The sequence below is a fragment of the Acipenser ruthenus genome, chromosome 4 (assembly GCF_902713425.1).
Source record: "Acipenser ruthenus chromosome 4, fAciRut3.2 maternal haplotype, whole genome shotgun sequence".
Taxonomy (NCBI): Eukaryota; Metazoa; Chordata; class Actinopteri; order Acipenseriformes; family Acipenseridae; genus Acipenser; species Acipenser ruthenus.
The window spans coordinates 38,127,792-38,147,099 of NC_081192.1; the positions used below are offsets into that span (position 1 = coordinate 38,127,792).

At 36.2% G+C, this 19,308-nt stretch overlaps 1 protein-coding gene across 1 annotated transcript; it reads left to right on the forward strand.

Moving 5' to 3' along the window:
- Positions 1 to 850: 850 nt before the first annotated feature.
- LOC117399966 (hyaluronan synthase 2) lies at positions 851 to 10,278 on the forward strand. The gene is made up of 4 exons (XM_033999432.3): positions 851 to 1,320; positions 4,150 to 4,776; positions 6,978 to 7,079; positions 7,807 to 10,278. Exons 2-4 carry the CDS (start codon positions 4,150 to 4,152, stop codon positions 8,734 to 8,736), a joined length of 1,659 nt encoding a protein of 552 aa, XP_033855323.1. The 5' UTR covers positions 851 to 1,320; the 3' UTR covers positions 8,737 to 10,278.
- The last annotated feature ends 9,030 nt before the right edge of the window (positions 10,279 to 19,308 follow it).

The window sequence follows — 19,308 nt, forward strand, 5'->3', positions numbered from 1 at the left end:
GTTTTAAGGACCGTTGCAGTATGTGCACAAATTATAAGCAGATGGTTATTGATCATTAATGACTATAAAACTATAAGTATTTATTAAGGTAATACATTCCTGCAATATGGGTTTACTTTTTTTTTGTTGGTCTGATTTGTATTAACAAATGTGGGTTATTATTATTATTATTATTATTATTATTATTATTATTATTATTAATAATAATAATAATAATAATAATAATAATAATAATGTAATAGATGTATCCACGAATAAGTATATTGAACAATTTTATTTTTCCAGTATTAAAAATAGTAATACATACATGCATAATCTGTACTATAAGTACTAGATGTTTTAATAACTTGGTCTTATGTTAATGATTTCCAAATAGCCTACGGTATGTTGTTGCTCTCATCAAAAAAAGACATACACAATTAAAAAGTAAATACATAAGGTAATTTATACCTGCAAATATAATATCAAATTATATATATATATATATATATATATATATATATATATATATATATATATATATATATATATATATATATATATATATATATGTGTGTGTGTGTGTGTGTGTGTGTGTGTGTGTGTTACCGTTATAGTTAAATAATTTATGAGGATCAATCACCTGCTGTACACACTGATGTGTAAACTGATGTGTGATGGACACAGCACAGTTCCTTCCTCGATGTTTATAATTGGTTAATTTTATAGAAATCGAGTACGTCCCATCCAAGTAAAAAAAAAAGTTTTGAATGGGTTGCATTTTGTAGGAGTCCCCTCCTCCTTGCCCCTCAACCGCCTCCCTTATTAAAACAACCTCCAAAAAATCTGCCCGGTTAAAAGACTCCCTGGCTTGGAAAGGCAAGAGCTGCAGGAGGCACAAACTCGACGTCTGGAAGAAATTACAGACACAGAAAAACTTTTACAAGTGAATTGGTTTTGCAGTTCACGATTATACCTGTATGATCGCAAAACTCGTGGTTATATCAGGCTCCTACCTGTGGATATTGACTGCTATTTTATAATAACGATAACTTTATAATTTAGTTATCAAATTGAAAATAGCATTATTTTGTTGTAAAAATGAAAAAAACTTGAATATTTTAGACACTAATTTGAAAGAAAACGCGGAAAATTGCACTGCCTTCTGAAGCTTATTGTGGGCTTTCACTAAACTGCCTCAAAAAAAGTCTTTGAGAAGTTGAATCCAACTTTATCCTCGACTTGAAAAGGGATTCTCGCCAGACTGCACTGCAAGAAATCCACACGGTTGGCAAGAGAAGTTGCATCTAACAGGGGAAGACGTTTCATCAAGCTGTCAAGGTATGTAACGATTTTATAGGTAAATTGCAACTGTGCTATAACTGAAACCACAAATCATTGTTTTTGTTGTTGTTACATTTGTCATAATCACCAACTACACTGAATTAATTAAACTAAACTATCAGAAAGTTACCTGCAGATTAGTTTAACTTAAAACAACAGTACCTTTGTGCATTTTATAATTATACCTATCATAAATGCAGCTGGCATGTCTGTAAAAAAAATGCAGACATTATATTTGTATGATATGTTTTTTCAAGAGGTTTTTTTTTTTTTTAATTGTTTTTGTAATTGTCCAAATGTCACGTACACCAAGGTGGGAGAGTAGGGGTCTTTTTGAGTAAAGAATAGGAACACATGGTGAAGTGTTGATTCTGTCACATGGAGATATTGCTGCACAATACTGCTTTATTCTGCCATTAGAGGGCTGGAAGTAGGAAAGCTTGATCTTAATTCCAGCAGAGTACAATATTACCAGCTGATTCCGTTTGTCATTGAATATGAATTAGAAGCCTTGCTCCAGTTTACAAAATATAGGAGGGAGGTGATGTACTGACACTTGCTGTTGGCTTCTAACGAGCCTGTTTTATAACCCTCAGAAGTTTATTTTGTTTCACACCTAATACTCAAAGTAAAGCTAAATAGGTTGGGTGCTATTATTCCATTTATCATAAAAAATAACGTTTATTATATGTGAACATGTGGTAGTGATTTATGATTAAAGCTGAGAAATATAAACTATGGCCAAGCCATGTTTTTAATGCATTGTAAACTAATTAGAAGGCACAGAAATGATGCTTGAGTTTAAGAGACAGAAGAGAGGCACGCCCCTGACGTCGCTTCAGCATTCACCTCCTAGCATAGACCTACGTCATACAGTGTGTGAACATGCCCAATGGAGATCCCCAGAGAACTGTGATCTGCCAATAGATCCACCAATGATGGAGCAATGAGTTTTGCAGTTGAAGCTTGCACTGTGTCTGTTTTTTTTTTTACTCAGTGGTTGGCCAAATTAGCAAAAAGGAAATAAAATGTCAGTATATATATATATATATATATATATATATATATATATATATATATATATATATATATATATATATGTATATATATATATATATATATATATATATATATATATATATATATATATATATATATATTAGAGAAATACACTTTTTACTTACTGTATAGCTCCACTCACAAATGTTGCACTGTCTATGGACTGCTACTCATCAGAGCTGTTTCAGGTGACCAGGGGTGTATAAGTAGCTCTTTGTTTTGTAAAGTTTAACAAATAATATACAGATGTAGCTACTCAGCTTTGCCGCTGCTGTGAACTTCAGGAAAGATCAAATACATGTTTACATATGGGCATCATTAGCGTGCTGTAGGTAGTTCCTGAAAGGATATGTCAGAGTTAGCCTCCAGTTACAAACCAAGAATATATTTTTTTATAACAAAGGCTTGTTTAAATGTACATATAGTTGGTGTGTAAACCTGGTAACAAGCAGTGAAGGGTTGTATTTACAATATTATGTCTTGCACAGGAAGTATGACATAACTTGTACTATGTCCCATGTTTCAAAGCAGTTATAAGTGCATTTTAGTCATGAGGTGTGCTGCAATCAATTCAGACTACATTCACTTTTAGAGTACATTAAAGTAAGGATACTGAGTTTGTGCATTACATTTCTAAGTTGTTTCTAGTATAAAATAAAATTTGGAAGCTCTTTGTGAGTTTAAACAAGAGTACATTAAATGGTGATTGTAGCTGCACCTTTTTTTTATCAGCGCCATATGCTGTCAGACGCACTTACTTATGTGCTAATAGTTTGGGCGGTGCTTGGAAACTCTTAATGAATTGAGCCTGGGGTCCTAAAGGGGAAAGTGTGACGATGAGGCATCACCCTCAGATCAAACTGTGACGTACAGCTGTTGAGTTCTCAACTGCTATTAAATAACTTTATATTAGGTAATGCTTCTTGTAATTCTTCATTAACAGTTACAAAAACAGTTACAGTAACTATTTCAAGAAGAAAGTAAATGAGAAAAATAAATAATGCATTGCTTGAAATAAAGTAACATGTTTCTCTTGAAATACATTCTGTGACTAAGGAAGGCAACAAAGCCTGTTGGAGGTGACAATCTGAAAATGAATTGACATTTAGACCTATATAGCCTTTACACAATGGACATGAATGTAATATAACTTCTTGCTTTAGCACCTCAGAAATCAGGTTTTATTACAGAAAGGGACAGGGTGGCTCTCAGATGGTCTGGAGAGAATGAATAGGAGCAGCATTTCCATTTCCTTGTGCATGTGTACTGACACTGTAAACGCATGATGTCAGAGGGTGGTGCTCCACATATGGTTTTGCCCAGCAGATGAGGAGACAAGGCTTTTATAATATGTGAACAACGGTCACAGAAAACGGTTTGATGGTGAAAGAAAACCATGAAAACAAAAGCATGGTTTAATTGCTACAGTCCTATATCTTTATTTTAGTACCATTCTGTGACCCAGGGCTAGTCATTAGGTAACTAGAGAAGTGTCCTGCAAAACCAAAGTTACTGTAACAGAGTAGAAGTAACACAATTTAATGTTGTAATGATTAGTATAATGCTGTTAAAATATAAATGTGAAAATACTAGTCATACTGTATTGTATAGTAGCATTTAGTCAGAAAAGAGCCCTTTACATTTGTATAGGTAACACAAATATCTGAAACACCTCCCTTCTTACTCTGCATATACATACATACTGATACTTGAAATAAAAATGTCCACACTGGAACTGTATAAACACCTATATTTTTGTTCCAACAGATGAGGTGTGACAAGGTTATTACCTATCTCCGTGTCTTCGGGACAACGATGTTTGGAGTTTCTCTTCTACTTGCAATCACTGCTGCCTATATTATGAACTACCAGTTCATCAAAACTGACAATTACTATTTCTCTTTTGGGCTGTATGGTACCATTTTGGCTGTGCACCTCATAATACAAAGCTTGTTTGCTTTTTTGGAGCATAAAAATATGAAAAGATCTCTAGAGACACCAATCAAACTAAATAAAACACTGGCTCTGTGCATTGCAGCCTTCCAGGAAGACCCTAACTACCTACGAAAGTGTTTGCTTTCAGTTAAAAGGCTGACTTACCCAGGGATAAAAGTGATCATGGTCATTGACGGAAATAACGAGGATGATATATACATGATGGACATCTTTGGGGAAATCATGGGCAGAGATAAGGCTGCTACCTACATCTGGAAAAGTAACTTTCACCACAAAGGTCCGGATGAAACTGATGAGTCATACTTAGAAAGCATGCAGCACGTGACCCGGATGGTCTTGTCCAACAAGTGTGTCTGCATCATGCAGAAGTGGGGCGGAAAGCGAGAAGTAATGTACACAGCCTTTAAAGCTCTCGGGAGAAGTGTTGACTATGTGCAGGTAAGTCTTAGCAGCAGACATAAGTGCCAAATCAAATATGCCCCTACACAAAGCAGCTCTTGTGTCATTTCACATGGCTTGGCCTTAGCTTATACAGTAGTTCTACTTCTTCTAACAACATTGCTCCTTATTGGGCTGCACTGCATGAAATCTCTCTGTGCAAATATTCTAATCCCTATCCTTTTTTTATCTGACCCTTATACTTGTAATGTGTCACTCCTTACCTGACTGCATTGGTTCTACAGTACCAAGATGACAATGTTCCTATTCACATTTTTAAAAAAGACGAGGGACTGAGTTGAGCTGTTTTGTGCCTGATGATTTTGAGCCAGGCAACCCACAACCTACTATCAAGCACTGTCCACTGCATGAGTCGTCTTTGGAAAACGAATAGTCTTGGATAATCTATATTACCCTTATGGAATCCAGGCATGTTCTTGTCTTTGCAGGGTGTTAAAGAGTATAAAGAGTAACTTAAAGAGTTTGTTTGTAGTCATTCTGAGTGGTTTTTATTGCAATTACTCAAATTATGTTTTTTTTTTTTTTCAATTTCTTGTGAAATATGTGTGCTGCTCTCCAGTTCTAGTTGCTTGCCATAGACATATGTTTTATCAGCTAGATCAGCCAACATGCCTTTATAGAAGTAAGGCCCATCTAGTGATTAGCTACTGTGTACAACATTTCCTTTTGTAGTGCTAGGATCGTACTCATATAAAGTTGTTTTGTATGATCTAGCCTGCATTGCATATGACTATGGCAGGCAACTAGAACTGAAGAGAAGCACCCAAACTAACGTTGTCAAAGCTCCTTAACACAATGAGTGATTGCAATAAGAAGCAGTCGGTATGATAGCACACATTATAAAAAAGGTAAGGACGCTGTTAAAAAAATACACAACTGTAGCAAAGTTGTCATAAAGGTAGTTCTTTTCTTGACATTACATTAATATTAGGAGGATGGCATCACGTGGACAGACATGTTTTGAATTGTATTCAAAGTGTTTGTCGAGTGATGTAAAGTAGCTTCTACTACTAATAATATTAAGTTGAAATAGTAATGCATTGTATAATTATTATTAAATTAGAGAGGAATATCAGATGACAGCTGGGCCAAAACTAAATCTAAGATTACGATAGTTAGATTTATATATAATAGTGTATAATTACACTATTATATTGAAAGAGAATAGTTTTAAATGTTAGCTCTTGTGCAAATGGTAGCTTTTATGATGCTTGTGTAAAAAAATTAAGATGTCAACAGTTTCTCTTTGATTCAGCAAGTCTAAAATAGAATACACAGAATTTCCATGGCTTAATGTGCTTTATAGCCCAAGACAAAAGATAAATAGAAAAGAAGTTAGTACTGGTTTAAAAATTATGATATAGACCATCATGAACCTGTACATAAACACCAATGTAAAAATAGATATGTGAATAAAATAATGCATCATTTTCTATAATGCTACAGCATAAAAAAAGGCCTGCTCACAGGAACAGCCTCATGTTGCCAGAGTATCCATAACTAACAGGCCAGAGTATAAAACTCAGTTTCCTTTAGAATACAAACGTTCTTTCAGAGCAGGAGCAAGAATCAAACATTGCCCTTCCCGCCCTTGCATAAACAAGCAGTGAAGAGAGTTTTTCACAGGATCATGTCCATAAAGAGTAATAGGCTACATCTCAGTACACAGGCTTTGTTGATCCCAGCGACCTAATAAAATAATTTCAAATTAAAGCACATGCACAAAGCCTTATTTACAACACAAAACACAGCTGTATGAATAAGGTTTTCCTTAATTTACCTATAAAACAAGACATTGTACTGGGCAAAGCCTTTAAGATTTACACCCGGAACTCGGCAGCTTGGAACTCAACTAATTATATTTATGAGAAATGCCGGACATTATTACCTGCTTTGAGTTACTGCCCATAAAGTCGAATTACTATCGCTTATAAAGGTTCTAAATGTGTACCATATTGAATGTCAAAGAGAGCCAACAACCCTCCACTGAGTCTCAGGAAAGTGTTAAAAGATTTAAGGAGATTTTGTAGACTTTATAAGCACTCCAGGAAGCAAAGCACAGCTTCCCATGAGAAAATAATTTCAGGAGATGTAAAGGTTAATGTTTCCAGATAAAATGAGGCTGCACAGCCTATTTCTCCTTCAGTTACCCTAACAGAATCTTTATTACAATTGTGCAGGTTTGTGATTCAGATACCATGCTGGACCCAGCTTCATCTGTAGAAATGGTGAAAGTGTTGGAACAAGATCCAATGGTGGGAGGGGTCGGAGGTGATGTGCAGGTAACAGCTTTTTTTTTTTGTTTACCTTTGACTTCTTATAAATACTTTTTGAACTTCTACCCTTAGTTTGTACGAGTACCACTTTTCTTTCTCCAGTCATACATACTATATTTCTATATAAGGTACCTTATGGAAAACAACTACAGTATAATTAAACTTCTGTGGTAACTGCAGGTTGTGTTTAAACTGAAGTTTAACTGTACAGCAAGTACTTTGTAGTCAATAAACTTGTAAGACAGCAAACAGAAAATGTAATAATAGTCAGTGAAATACATACTGGTGTACCCTTTTACTGTGAGCAGTTAAACTTTAGTCTATCTAGGCCCTGCTGCTTGTTATACTGATTTACTGCACAGATTTCAGCTGTTTAGGTGAACCTCTCTTCCTCTCTCAGCTTCACAGGACTTTACTGTGTGCCTTAACATAGCGTCAGACTCAAAGTCTCTCTCTGTACCACTTTGCAGTATGTTCGTTGTATATGTTAAAGATCGCTTGTAGTAGGAGCGCAATTTCACCCAGAACCAAGAGATGCTTATATATTATATTTCTCAAAATATTTTCTAAATCACAGACAACAGTATGACAGTGTTGTTTCCCCATGAATGTTGGGAACAGCAGATTTGTTCCTTCCCTTTTGGACGTTGACATGTAGGGATACATTAAAAGGAGCTGTAACAACATCCATTACAAAATGATTTACATTTGTTTCTTTCCTTGTATATTTCAGATTCTGAACAAGTATGAATCGTGGATATCCTTCCTAAGCAGTGTTAGGTACTGGATGGCGTTCAACATCGAAAGAGCCTGTCAGTCATACTTTGGCTGTGTGCAGTGCATCAGCGGACCTTTGGGGATGTACAGGAACTCCCTCCTGCACGACTTCATAGAGGACTGGTATAACCAAGAGTTTATGGGCAGCCAGTGTAGCTTTGGAGATGACCGGCATCTTACCAACCGGGTGCTGAGTCTTGGATATGCTACCAAGTACACAGCTAGATCCAAATGCCTTACAGAAACCCCAATTAGATACCTGAGGTGGCTGAACCAGCAGACACGTTGGAGCAAGTCCTATTTCCGAGAATGGCTATACAATGCAATGTGGTTCCATAAGCACCACCTGTGGATGACCTACGAAGCTGTGATCACTGGCTTTTTCCCTTTCTTCCTTATCGCCACAGTAATCCAGCTGTTCTACCGTGGAAGGATATGGAATATTCTTTTGTTTTTGTTGACTGTGCAGCTGGTGGGCCTCATCAAGTCTTCCTTCGCTAGCTGTCTCCGTGGCAACATTGTCATGGTCTTCATGTCCTTCTACTCAGTGTTATACATGTCCAGCTTGCTTCCCGCCAAGATGTTTGCCATAGCAACGATAAACAAAGCCGGGTGGGGAACATCAGGACGAAAAACTGTCGTAGTTAATTTTATTGGACTAATTCCAATATCTGTGTGGTTTTCCATCCTATTCGGTGGGGTATTATACACAATTTACCAAGAAACAAAAAAACCCTTTTCAGAATCTGAACAAACTATCCTAATCATTGGTGCAATATTATATGCATGCTACTGGGTCATGCTTTTGACTTTGTACGCGGTACTTATCACTAAGTGTGGTCGGCGGAAAAAAGAACAGCAGTATGACATGGTACTTGATGTTTGATGTTCCCTCAATATGTTTACAATATACAGAGTTTTATAAAGACTTTTCAAAAGAGAACTCTATCAGGTGACAGGTAGTGATGTCACCAAGATACATGAATCACTGCTGCTGTGACTTAATCAAGAATATTTTATATCCGGTTCATATGTGCCAAAGTGTGACGTGAGTGTATCTTAAAAACCACCAAATGAACATGGAACTGGTATGAGTATTAAATGCCTATGCACTTTTTAAAAGTTTATTTCATCGTGCATAATGATTGACAGTGTTAATTAAAATATACCTCAGTGGTCATGTCTGTATTGTGTGGGTGACTGGGATGCAAAGTGAGAAGACTTGTCCTCACTTCAAATAATTTATCAACAAAAGCTGAAATAATGGTAGTCCTTTTTTAAATACGCTTTTATAATTAATGCCAAAGGTGGATTTCACAACACATTGGTTTTATTGTAGGTAGTTTATATAATTTTATTATTATTATTTTTTTATATATTTTGTATTGCAGTTTTTATTGGCATATTGTTTATTTCTGCTTAAAGACCAAAGAGTTTCTATTTTCATTCCTTATAAAATGTGCATTGGCAACTGTTTTATGACATGAAGCTTTGTACTGACCAAAATGTGAAGATTGACGCTGGGTCTATGTATTTGCAATAGAAATGATAATTGCAATTCTAATGATAAATTATCAGTTGACAAAAGGGTGTCAAACCTGTGTTGTAAAAATGTTGAACATGGGGTACCAATATATTTATGTAATTATGTTTTTGGTTAATAGCTTTTTATTGAAATTTAAATTGTTATATTTAATGTCAGTGTTCACTACCCAAACATTTTACAATTATGCAAAAAAAAAAAAACATAATAAATGTAAACAGACCAATGTTTTAATTAAATTGCAGTGCCCAATTTCTCACCATAAAATGTTGGCCATTTACTTTACATACCATTTTGTATTTGTAGAACTTCTTGTTGGAATATGGTTGTTCTGTGCAAACAGAACATTCTTCTAATGCTGATTCCATAAAAACATCAGAAAAGAAACTTGATTGAAAAGAAAATCTGTACGCATGTCTAATTATTATTTTTGTTATTTTTTTAACCAAAAAATACATGGATAGCACCAATATAAAGCACTTTTATTATGTGCAAAAAATAAATATGTTGCTTAATGTGTGTTCTTTTTTTATGTCTTTTATATTTCAATCCTGTGGTTCAGTGGTTAAAGAAAAGGGCTTGTAACCAGGAGGTCCCTGTTTCAAATCCCAGCTCACTCACTGACTCATTGTGTTACCCCAAGCAAGTCACTTAACCTCCTTGTGCTCCATCTTTTGGGTGAGATGTTGTTATAAGTGACTATGCAGCTGATGTTTAGTTCTCACACCCTTATCTCTGTAAGTCGATTTGGATAAAGGTGTCTGCTAAATAATAATAATATTGGTTTAGTGATTCATACAGTATACAAAGGAAATAATATTTCAAACCAAACTTATAGTATGTCTCCCTTTACAGTATCGCTGTAGTTAACAAAATAAATCAATGTATTTTATCTGTTGTGCACCTTCATTTCTATTTAAGTATGGTTCTCAAATGCAGTTTGAAAGCAATGCATATTATACCATTTGGGACTTTACAAGGTTAAATACATTTTGCAAGCCTTACTTCCATGTAGTCCTGCACTTTCTTGGTCATTTGACCTGGAGAGTGAAACTGTCTCCCCTTCAAAGCCTTCTTAACCAGACACCTCCTTCCATTTCATTCTGTGACCCTGAAGACACTGCTGAGGTGAAGGGAGGGAAACAGTAACTTGGGCCATATTTTTCTATGTGATCTTATAATAAGGAATGATTTCTATACGTTAATAGTGTGTAGGTTGTCTTTTATTGTATAAGACATGTTATCTCACTGAGACTGCAAAGCCTAATACACACAATGTATTATCCCACACATGAAGATTGTTCTCATATATATATATATATATATATATATATATATATATATATATATATATATATATATATATATATATTAGTAAAATCTAACTTTTGAGTTGATTTCTGAACATTGGAATTAGGTATGGTGGTCTATGCACGGGATGACATCTGTATCTGACATCACAGGATAAGATTGTAAGGTTTGTTTTCTTAATAATAACCAGGTAGTCTCTTCAAGTTTAATCAAAAGAGTTTTATTCAGGAACAAATTCAAAGTATTACAGAACACATCAGCAACAGAGCTGCAAGTAAACTCACAGGATGGAATATGAGCAACAGAGCTGCAAGTAAACTCACAGGCATCGGCAGGTGGATTCAGAGCCCCGAAAGACCTGTTACAAGCTCTAATGTGCCTATCAAGTGCCTGCCCACTGGGAGTGGAACTCCACCTAGAAGGAGTAGAACAGAGTTGGCCCCCCTTTACAGAAATGTGTTAGTAGGTGTTTCGTGACGCTTACCTAAAGTTATAGCGTGTCACTATTAGCAGAAGTTTGTGGTTTTACAACCAGTTATAACCAGTTACATCCTTCTCCATTTACAAGAATACAAAAAATAGTCATATGCATGTAAACAGAAAGCAAAAACGTAGAGGCTGAGGTTACCATAATGCATTCAATCAATCAATCAATATTTATTTTATATAGCATTCTTACATAATCTCCCCTTTGAACCTTGTACAAAAACACAAAGGTTCACACAGTTTCTGAGCAGAAGCATGGCGGGCCTGTCTTAGGTTGTCAGATCTTTAACCCAATCTTGCCCGTCTTCTGAACATCCGTCACCTATATTCTGCTCTGGGAGATATGTTATTGTTCGGATACATCATCATAACTGCTTGCTCTTGCTTTTCTTTTTGTTTACACACATGACATCTCTCATCCAAGCAAAAGATCATAACACCCGGCTTATAAAAGGTCTTGCAGTTGTCGCTGCATAAGAAGCCCAAATTGTTGACGATGATCCTGGACCAAACATCGAAGCTAGAACACATAGAAAATCATAAATAGTAACATAGAGGCCTGAATTGAATCAAAATCATAATTTTAAAAGAAATCTCCCACTTGGTACCAGTAGTGAACACTTTCTCCTCAGTCTCTCCATGGGCCTTTGTCACAGCATTCACCCATTTTGTCCTATCATCCAAAAAGTTGTTATCTACAGGAACCACTTCATTTTTCCTGAAAAATAAGACCAGGTGCAGTATTTATTCCTTGCAAACATCTGATTTAACTCAGACCTCAGTGGGGTCCTTCTCCTTGACTTTCCCTTTCTTCCACCTGGGAATGCATACCCCCTTGATGCAGCTTGTAACAGAAAAAGAATGCTCACGTGGTGAGCCACCGACACCTTGCTTTAGTGGGAAAAAGTTGCTCGTCAACTATGATGTTCTCGCCCGGTTTGTAGCAGAGAATGCTGTTGTCAATAAACTGGTTCCATACCTCCAATGCCAAGGCAAATTTTGTCTTTATGAAGACGCTGGCTTCTGGTTGTCTTCAAGTCAAATCGCAGAAACCGCATGATCTTAGAAAATCTGTCTCGTCCCCTGATTTCTTGAAAAATGCCCCCCCCCCCCCCCCCCACACTTACTGGACCACATGCTTTCACTGACAGGTTTCTAGCTCCAAATGTACCATGAGCATACAATAGTGCAATGAACACATCCAATTCCTCCTAAGAGATTAACCAGGAGTCATCCTCAATGGGCTTCAGCATCAGTGCATCGGTGTATGTGGCGAAGCACAGGCTATCAAAAGTCAGAAGGCACTCAATACGCTTTCTTCACTGGTATTGCGTTTTGTGTATGGGGTTGGTCCTGGAACTTCCTTCAACATGTTCAGTTGAGCCATTCTTCCTGCAGCTTCCACACCAGGCGTAGCAGCAGTGTGGAGTAGTGGTTAGGGCTCTGGACTCTTGACCGGAGGGTCGTGGGTACAATCCCAGTTGGGGGACACTGCTGCTGTACCCTTGAGCAAGGTACTTTACCTAGATTGCTCCAGTAAAAACCCAACTGTATAAATGGGTAATTGTATGTAAAAATAATGTAATTGTATGTAAAAAATAATGTGATATCTTGTAACAATTGTAAGTCGCCCTAGATAAAGGCGTCTGCTAAGAAATAAATAATAATCCCACACAGGGTCTGGATTAATTTCTGGTGCTTGGGCTCCCAACTGTAATAGTTGTAATAATACTGTCTCTACCATAACAATATTTATTTTTTCTTGTGATACCTAATACTAATTTGACATCTTTCAAAAACTAGACATTTAGTTAACAAGTACTGTAAAAGTCCTTGGGCCAGGTTTTGATGAAACAATGGTAAAATGCAGCCTAAAGTGCAAAGTGCGATGTCCCCTTCCTGTTGTGATTTTGAAGGGAGTTTAGCTGGGTGCTGGTGGAATTCCATTAGCGCTGACCATATGAAGACAAAGTGGGTCAGAAGCTGCTAGCAAATCAGGAGCAACTGACATTCCCTTTAAGAAAAAAATATCCATAGCGTTTTATTTGTTTTTTTTTAATACATTGCATACATCTCATACCTCATATTTTTTTAAAATAATTTAGTCTAAAATGTTTTACATTTGAATACGCACAATATTGTGTAGCCACCAGTCTTAAGAATATCAATATGTGTTTCAATCCCAATATGCAAAGAAAACTTTAAAAAATGTAATTATCTGGAATAAATTACTTCATGGGATAAATATTATTTATGGAAACAGTTTTTGTTTGTTAGGAACTTAAGATGTTTTAGATCAGTCCCATCAGTCTTTTACACTTATTTGGAGGAATACATTTTTTTTTTAATACAGCTATAAAAAGGGTATCTGTGTAAAAGACATCAATTTGTTGTTTTTAACATGGCATGCTGTCATGCTAGTTAGGTCATACAATAGTTGATCAAATGGAGTTTGAAACATAAGCAAACATTCTGAAAGACCCCGCAAATGATCATGTGCATAAAACACTTTGAAATAAAATACTTCCAGTAATTATGAAGTATCATATGTATGCATTGATTTTTTAATTTTATTTCATATAAATCTATATTTTCAGAGCAGCTCTAAAGTTAATGAAGACACGTCCACATCACAGTTCACATAGCTACAATACTTAGTATTAATCAAAAAAGAAATATATATAATAAGAACATTGTTTGAAAAAAAACATGTTCTCACTCGCTCGCTCTTTCCTCCTTCACCTTGCTAATGATGTTCCCTTTTCATTATGGGTTTGGCTGAGCCTGCATTTCAAATAAACTTCTGCTTACCTGGTTAGTTTGAGACACAGTCGTCCCCATTTGCACTACCATTGAAATTGCTCAGACATGTAAATGAGGCCCAACCACTGGCACTAATGCAGACCAAAAAGGACGGGGCAAACTATTATTATTATTATTATTATTATTTATTTATTAGCAGACGCCCTTATCCAGGGCGACTTACAATTGTTACAAGATATCACATTATACATTATTTCACATTATACAGATATCACATTATTTTTACATACAATTACCCATTTATACAGCTGGGTTTTTACTGGAGCAATCTAGGTAAAGTACCTTGCTCAAGGGTACAACAGCAGTGTCCCCCACTGGGGATTGAACCCACAACCCTCCGGTCAAGAGTCCAGAGCCCTAACCACTACTCCACACTGCTGCAAACTATGTCATCAAAATCACATTACAGGGCAAAGGCAGTTGTCCTGTAAGTTCCCAGTTCCCATTTGCTTAGAGTTTTGTTTTTGCTTTTTATCAAAATCGGGGAAACATGTTTCACCTGAGCATTAGAGGTTTAACCCGTCATCAAAATCAAGCTCTTGGTGTCACATTTGACCTAGGGCAATGCAGATCAAAATCAAAATATACTTGATAATTTAATCAGGCGACTAAATTACATGGGTTATATTCATCAAGGTAATGAGAGGGGTAAATTTTTGCTCTTCTCATTTTTTTTTTTTTTTTTTTTTTACAATAAACCAATATATTAGTATGATATAATCTTCTAGACAGCCCACTCCCTGTTTGTTTCCTAGGAGCTGCTCATTAAATTATAAACACAAATGTATTTTATCTCATCATTTACCCTTCAATGAACATTTTTAAACATTATTTTCAAGCAGTGCTCAAATAAACACTGAGACAATCATCTCCCAATGATTAGACATGACAATCAATGTCTCTTTCATCATGCAGCTCTAAAGAATGGTGGTTCTTTTCTTTATATAATCACATATTGAATCCCTTCTTGGACACTACCCTCACAAAACAGTTACTGGTTCTAGCTTACTGGAAAAAAAGGATGAACAACCACACCAGATAGCTAACAGCTGTATCCTTCAATGAAAATCACTAGTCTCAAGTGTCAGGTCACATGCTAAGAAGTCATAGAGAAAAGTGCAGCCGGCAACAACACTTGCATTATTTTATTTAGTTAATTCTCCTAAAAAGAACTTCATGACTGAAACATATGAGGTACCCAAAAGCTAGTTGTATTAATATAGGCCACAGTGCCGCAAACCGATGGATGTCTATAAAAGAAATCTTAATAGCTGGGATAATGTGATTTGTTGTTGCCAACAAACTGACAATACAATACAATTTAACCATCTCTGTGAATCCCGGGTAAAAATAATACTCTAATAGAAAAGTTAACACAGGGATATAGAATATAAGTCAACTGGATATGATGACTGAAACAGAAAATGATGCAAAGTGAATCAAAACAAGAAGAAGAATAAGTAAGAAAATTCTTCATAATTCATACCCATAATAAGTTTCACTTTAAGCTGCCATTACTGCTACATTGTAGTTGTTGAGACACTGCATTGGGTAACAAAACTGTACACTAAAAATGGGAAATATTGTTTAACCTCAGCTATTCCCTTTTCTTGGAATGAGTTTTCCCCTTATTTGAAGAACTTTATAATTGTACCATTGTTCAGCAAACTAATATAGGACTTGCTTTAAAATTTAATTAACATAATAATGTGGACTTCTTGTAAAATACATGTTACAACTCAATTAACTACAAAGTTTATTTATTTCAGAAAAGACCAAATGTTAATGTACAGTAACAAAAAGTAATAATAAACAGACCTTTTGTGGCATTGGTTGATATTATAAGAAAGCCAAGCTTTGAAAAATACTTTGTTAGCACACAGTCAGTGAAGGCCTGGACAGCTGAAGCCTGGATTTATTGAAAACAACTGCTCCAAAAATAGGACTGAAATGATGTGTTGAATGATAGTCCACAAAGGAAGTAGTCTACTTTTTAACTCATACCTTTCAATATTAAGGCCCTGTCCACACTATGCCTTTAAACCGTATTAGTTGCATTTAAACCGGCTTAAAAATGCTAAATACGGTTTGCGTCCACACTACACAGCATTTAATACCGTACTCGAGAACCAGACTCGAGACCACCTCAGGAGGTAGTCTCGAGTCCGGTTCTAATTAGATCACATCAGGTAGTGCGGTTTATCAGAAGTGTGGACGCTGTAATACCAAACTATATTTTTAGTGTATCCTCCAATATCCCAAAATGCTTTGTGGTATGTTTGGCGAAATACACAGAGTAGGCCTGAAGGACTTGCTATCAGTGTACACTCCGCACTAGGTATTCATTTTTATGCTTCAAAAAATCTGTCAGGACATCTGTTAAACTAGTGGGGAAAATAACAAAAACACAACGTTAAATTAGGCGACTGCAAAAATGAAATGCAAGTTAAAAGTATGATCGGGGATGAACAAATTACATAATGTGTCAGCTCTGTTTGAAATAAAATTAAGAGGACCAGAATTAGGCTCAGGCAAGATATGAAGGTAAAAACAAAGATGGTTTTGTAATTAACAGCTTTTTCTGAGTTGAATTATAAAACAGAATCAGCTCAATTTGTTTAAAAGGACTTCACCTGATTAAAAATAAAACCTGAAAACTTCAAGCCCTACTTGTGTGTGTGTGTTCGGATTTACTTTTTCCACAATGCTTGTTATATTTCTTTTTAGCAATATGGGCCGCTGTAAATATAGGGCATAACACATTATTTTAAAATAAAATACAGTGCATGGTGGTATACTATCGTATTAATTTCCACGGTTCGTTGTGCTGCTGGGAATTGTAACTGAACTATTCTAATGGTGTGTAGACGCATTAAGCCTGACTAAACATGAAACGGTACTTCAGTGTGGACGCTTTGAGCTGTAATTAATTAGAGCGGTTTCGAGTATGGTTCTCGAGATCGGTTATGTAGTGTGGACACGGCCTAAGACTGCTATGTTTCTACTCAATCTAGGTAAACATGTACAGGTACAGAGAAAGTCAGTGAATAAATACTATTTTCTGATAATTGCTTCAACTTCTCTATTGTTGTGCAAGTACAGTAATTGATTTTGTGTGTTGCTTTTTTTTCAATACAATGCCTCATTTTATGTTTTATATGAGAAAACTACTATTTGCCAGCTATCTCTCAGGAACTTGCTGGAAAGGCCCATCTTCCTCAGTTTCTGAGGAAGTGAGAATCTGCTCGTCACCTCGTCCGCTTTCCACAGGATCTAGATCGTTTGCTTTTGTACTTCCTTGCAGCACTTTTGCTTGCCCACCTTCCGGCTCATCTCTTCCTGCAGACAGTGGCTCCTATAGGCGACCGTCTAGGGTACTGCTGCCAGGAGGGCTCCCTGTAGTTCTTCTAGATGGCGCTGTAGCTCCCTCTCCCACGAGGCTTCTGTAGCTATCAATCTCTAGTCTTGTATCTCCTGCTGGTTTGATCCCATCAGTAGCTTGTCCCTCCAGTACAACACCCTCTCATCCAGTGACTGCCATTGCTCTTCCTAAACAGTGATGTCTACTGCCATCTAAATTGGTGCTCCCCACTCTGGAATAAGAAATTAATTAGTAAAATATATTGTTAATTGACTAAAGTGTATTTTTTCCTGCATACAGTGTTGTATTCAGTACTGATATTAGCTTTTCCACATCCAGAATCTTATCATGCTTTATCCATGTTTATACTATGCATTTACCACATTTGCTATACCATACTTGTGGTCCAGTGGTTAAAGAAAAGGGCTTGTAACCAGGAGGTCCCCAGTTCAAATCCCACCTCAGCCACTGACTCATTGTGTGACCCTGAGCAAGTCACTTAACCTCCTTGTGCTCCATCTTTCGGGTGAGACGTAGTTGTAAGTGACTCTGCAGCTGATGCATAGTTCACACACCCTAGTCTCTGTAAGTCGCCTTGGATAAAGGCATCTGCTAAATAAACAAATAATAATAATACTTTACTACGGTATACGTTTATGGGAGTTGATCTAATCACTGAAAAAAACATTACTTTAATTAATTCATGATGGCCAAAGATTTTGTCTAATGGGGTAATGGCATGGACTTTTTTATCCCCCACTGGGGATGCATTCACTGCAGCAGGAATGTAGCACGGTGGCACCAGTACAAAAGTATGTACAGTTTGTCCCACTTACATTTTTACATACATCTAAATAACCACTTATCCAATTGTGATGAAAATTGCTAAGGACATTCTTCAGCACAGGTTTTTGAAAGCTGAAGATTCCTGTTGCCGTAGTTTGTTCCTTCTTCGCTAATTTATTACAATATTGATTTTTTTTTGGTTTTGTAGTCAACTGTCAATAAACAAATTCATTTAAAAAATGCAGTACATCTGTTGTTAATACAGTATTCACACGATACCCCATACAGAGAGAGAAATAAATGTAAATCAGAAACCATCTTGTTAAAGAACAACGGTATACAGCCCATTACATTTCTACAAGCTCTCTGGTGCACTCTGCTGGAGAAAGTATTGGTTTACAGTTCAAGCTGCACCGCACAGTAACCGCGGTATAGTGTGACGTGCCTCGAAGTACCGCAAGTTTACCGTGGTACCTGGGAAGTTTTCCATGGAACCCACTGTATGTACTGTACACAGTCACAACTATTCCAAAAATAACTACTAAATAAATAATATTAAATAACTACATCTTTCAGATTTCAAGTCCCCACTTCACTATGTACTGTACATTAATCACCACCCCATCACAGACATCATGTATAATTTGACATTCTTGTGCAGCAATAATTAAAATGACACACTAGGACTTCAAAATAATAAAAAACATTGTTAAATAAACTGTATGTGTGAAACTCAGGACCAGAGATGCATTTAGCAGTACTTCCGACTACGAGCATGATTACGAATACAAGTAATGGGTTATCTGCACATATTATACAAGGAAACAATCAAACAAGAACACATTCATGTTTCTAACTGCATTACCACCTTAACAATGTCCTTAATTATTGCCTAGTTTTAATTCTCAACTCCAAATTACCCCTCAGTAGAGTTTGAACTTATGACCTTGAGCCCAGAGGCAAGACTACTTCCTATAGAACTAAGCCACATGTGGACAGCACAAGTTCCATCACCATTCTTTTCTATTGCAGCTCTGAACTGTAGCTCTGGGATTCAATAATATCATATTTTTTATAAACCTCTGAGGCTGAATTTGACAATCATTGGGAATTTACAATTAATGAAAAGTGTATATACTTGTGATCAC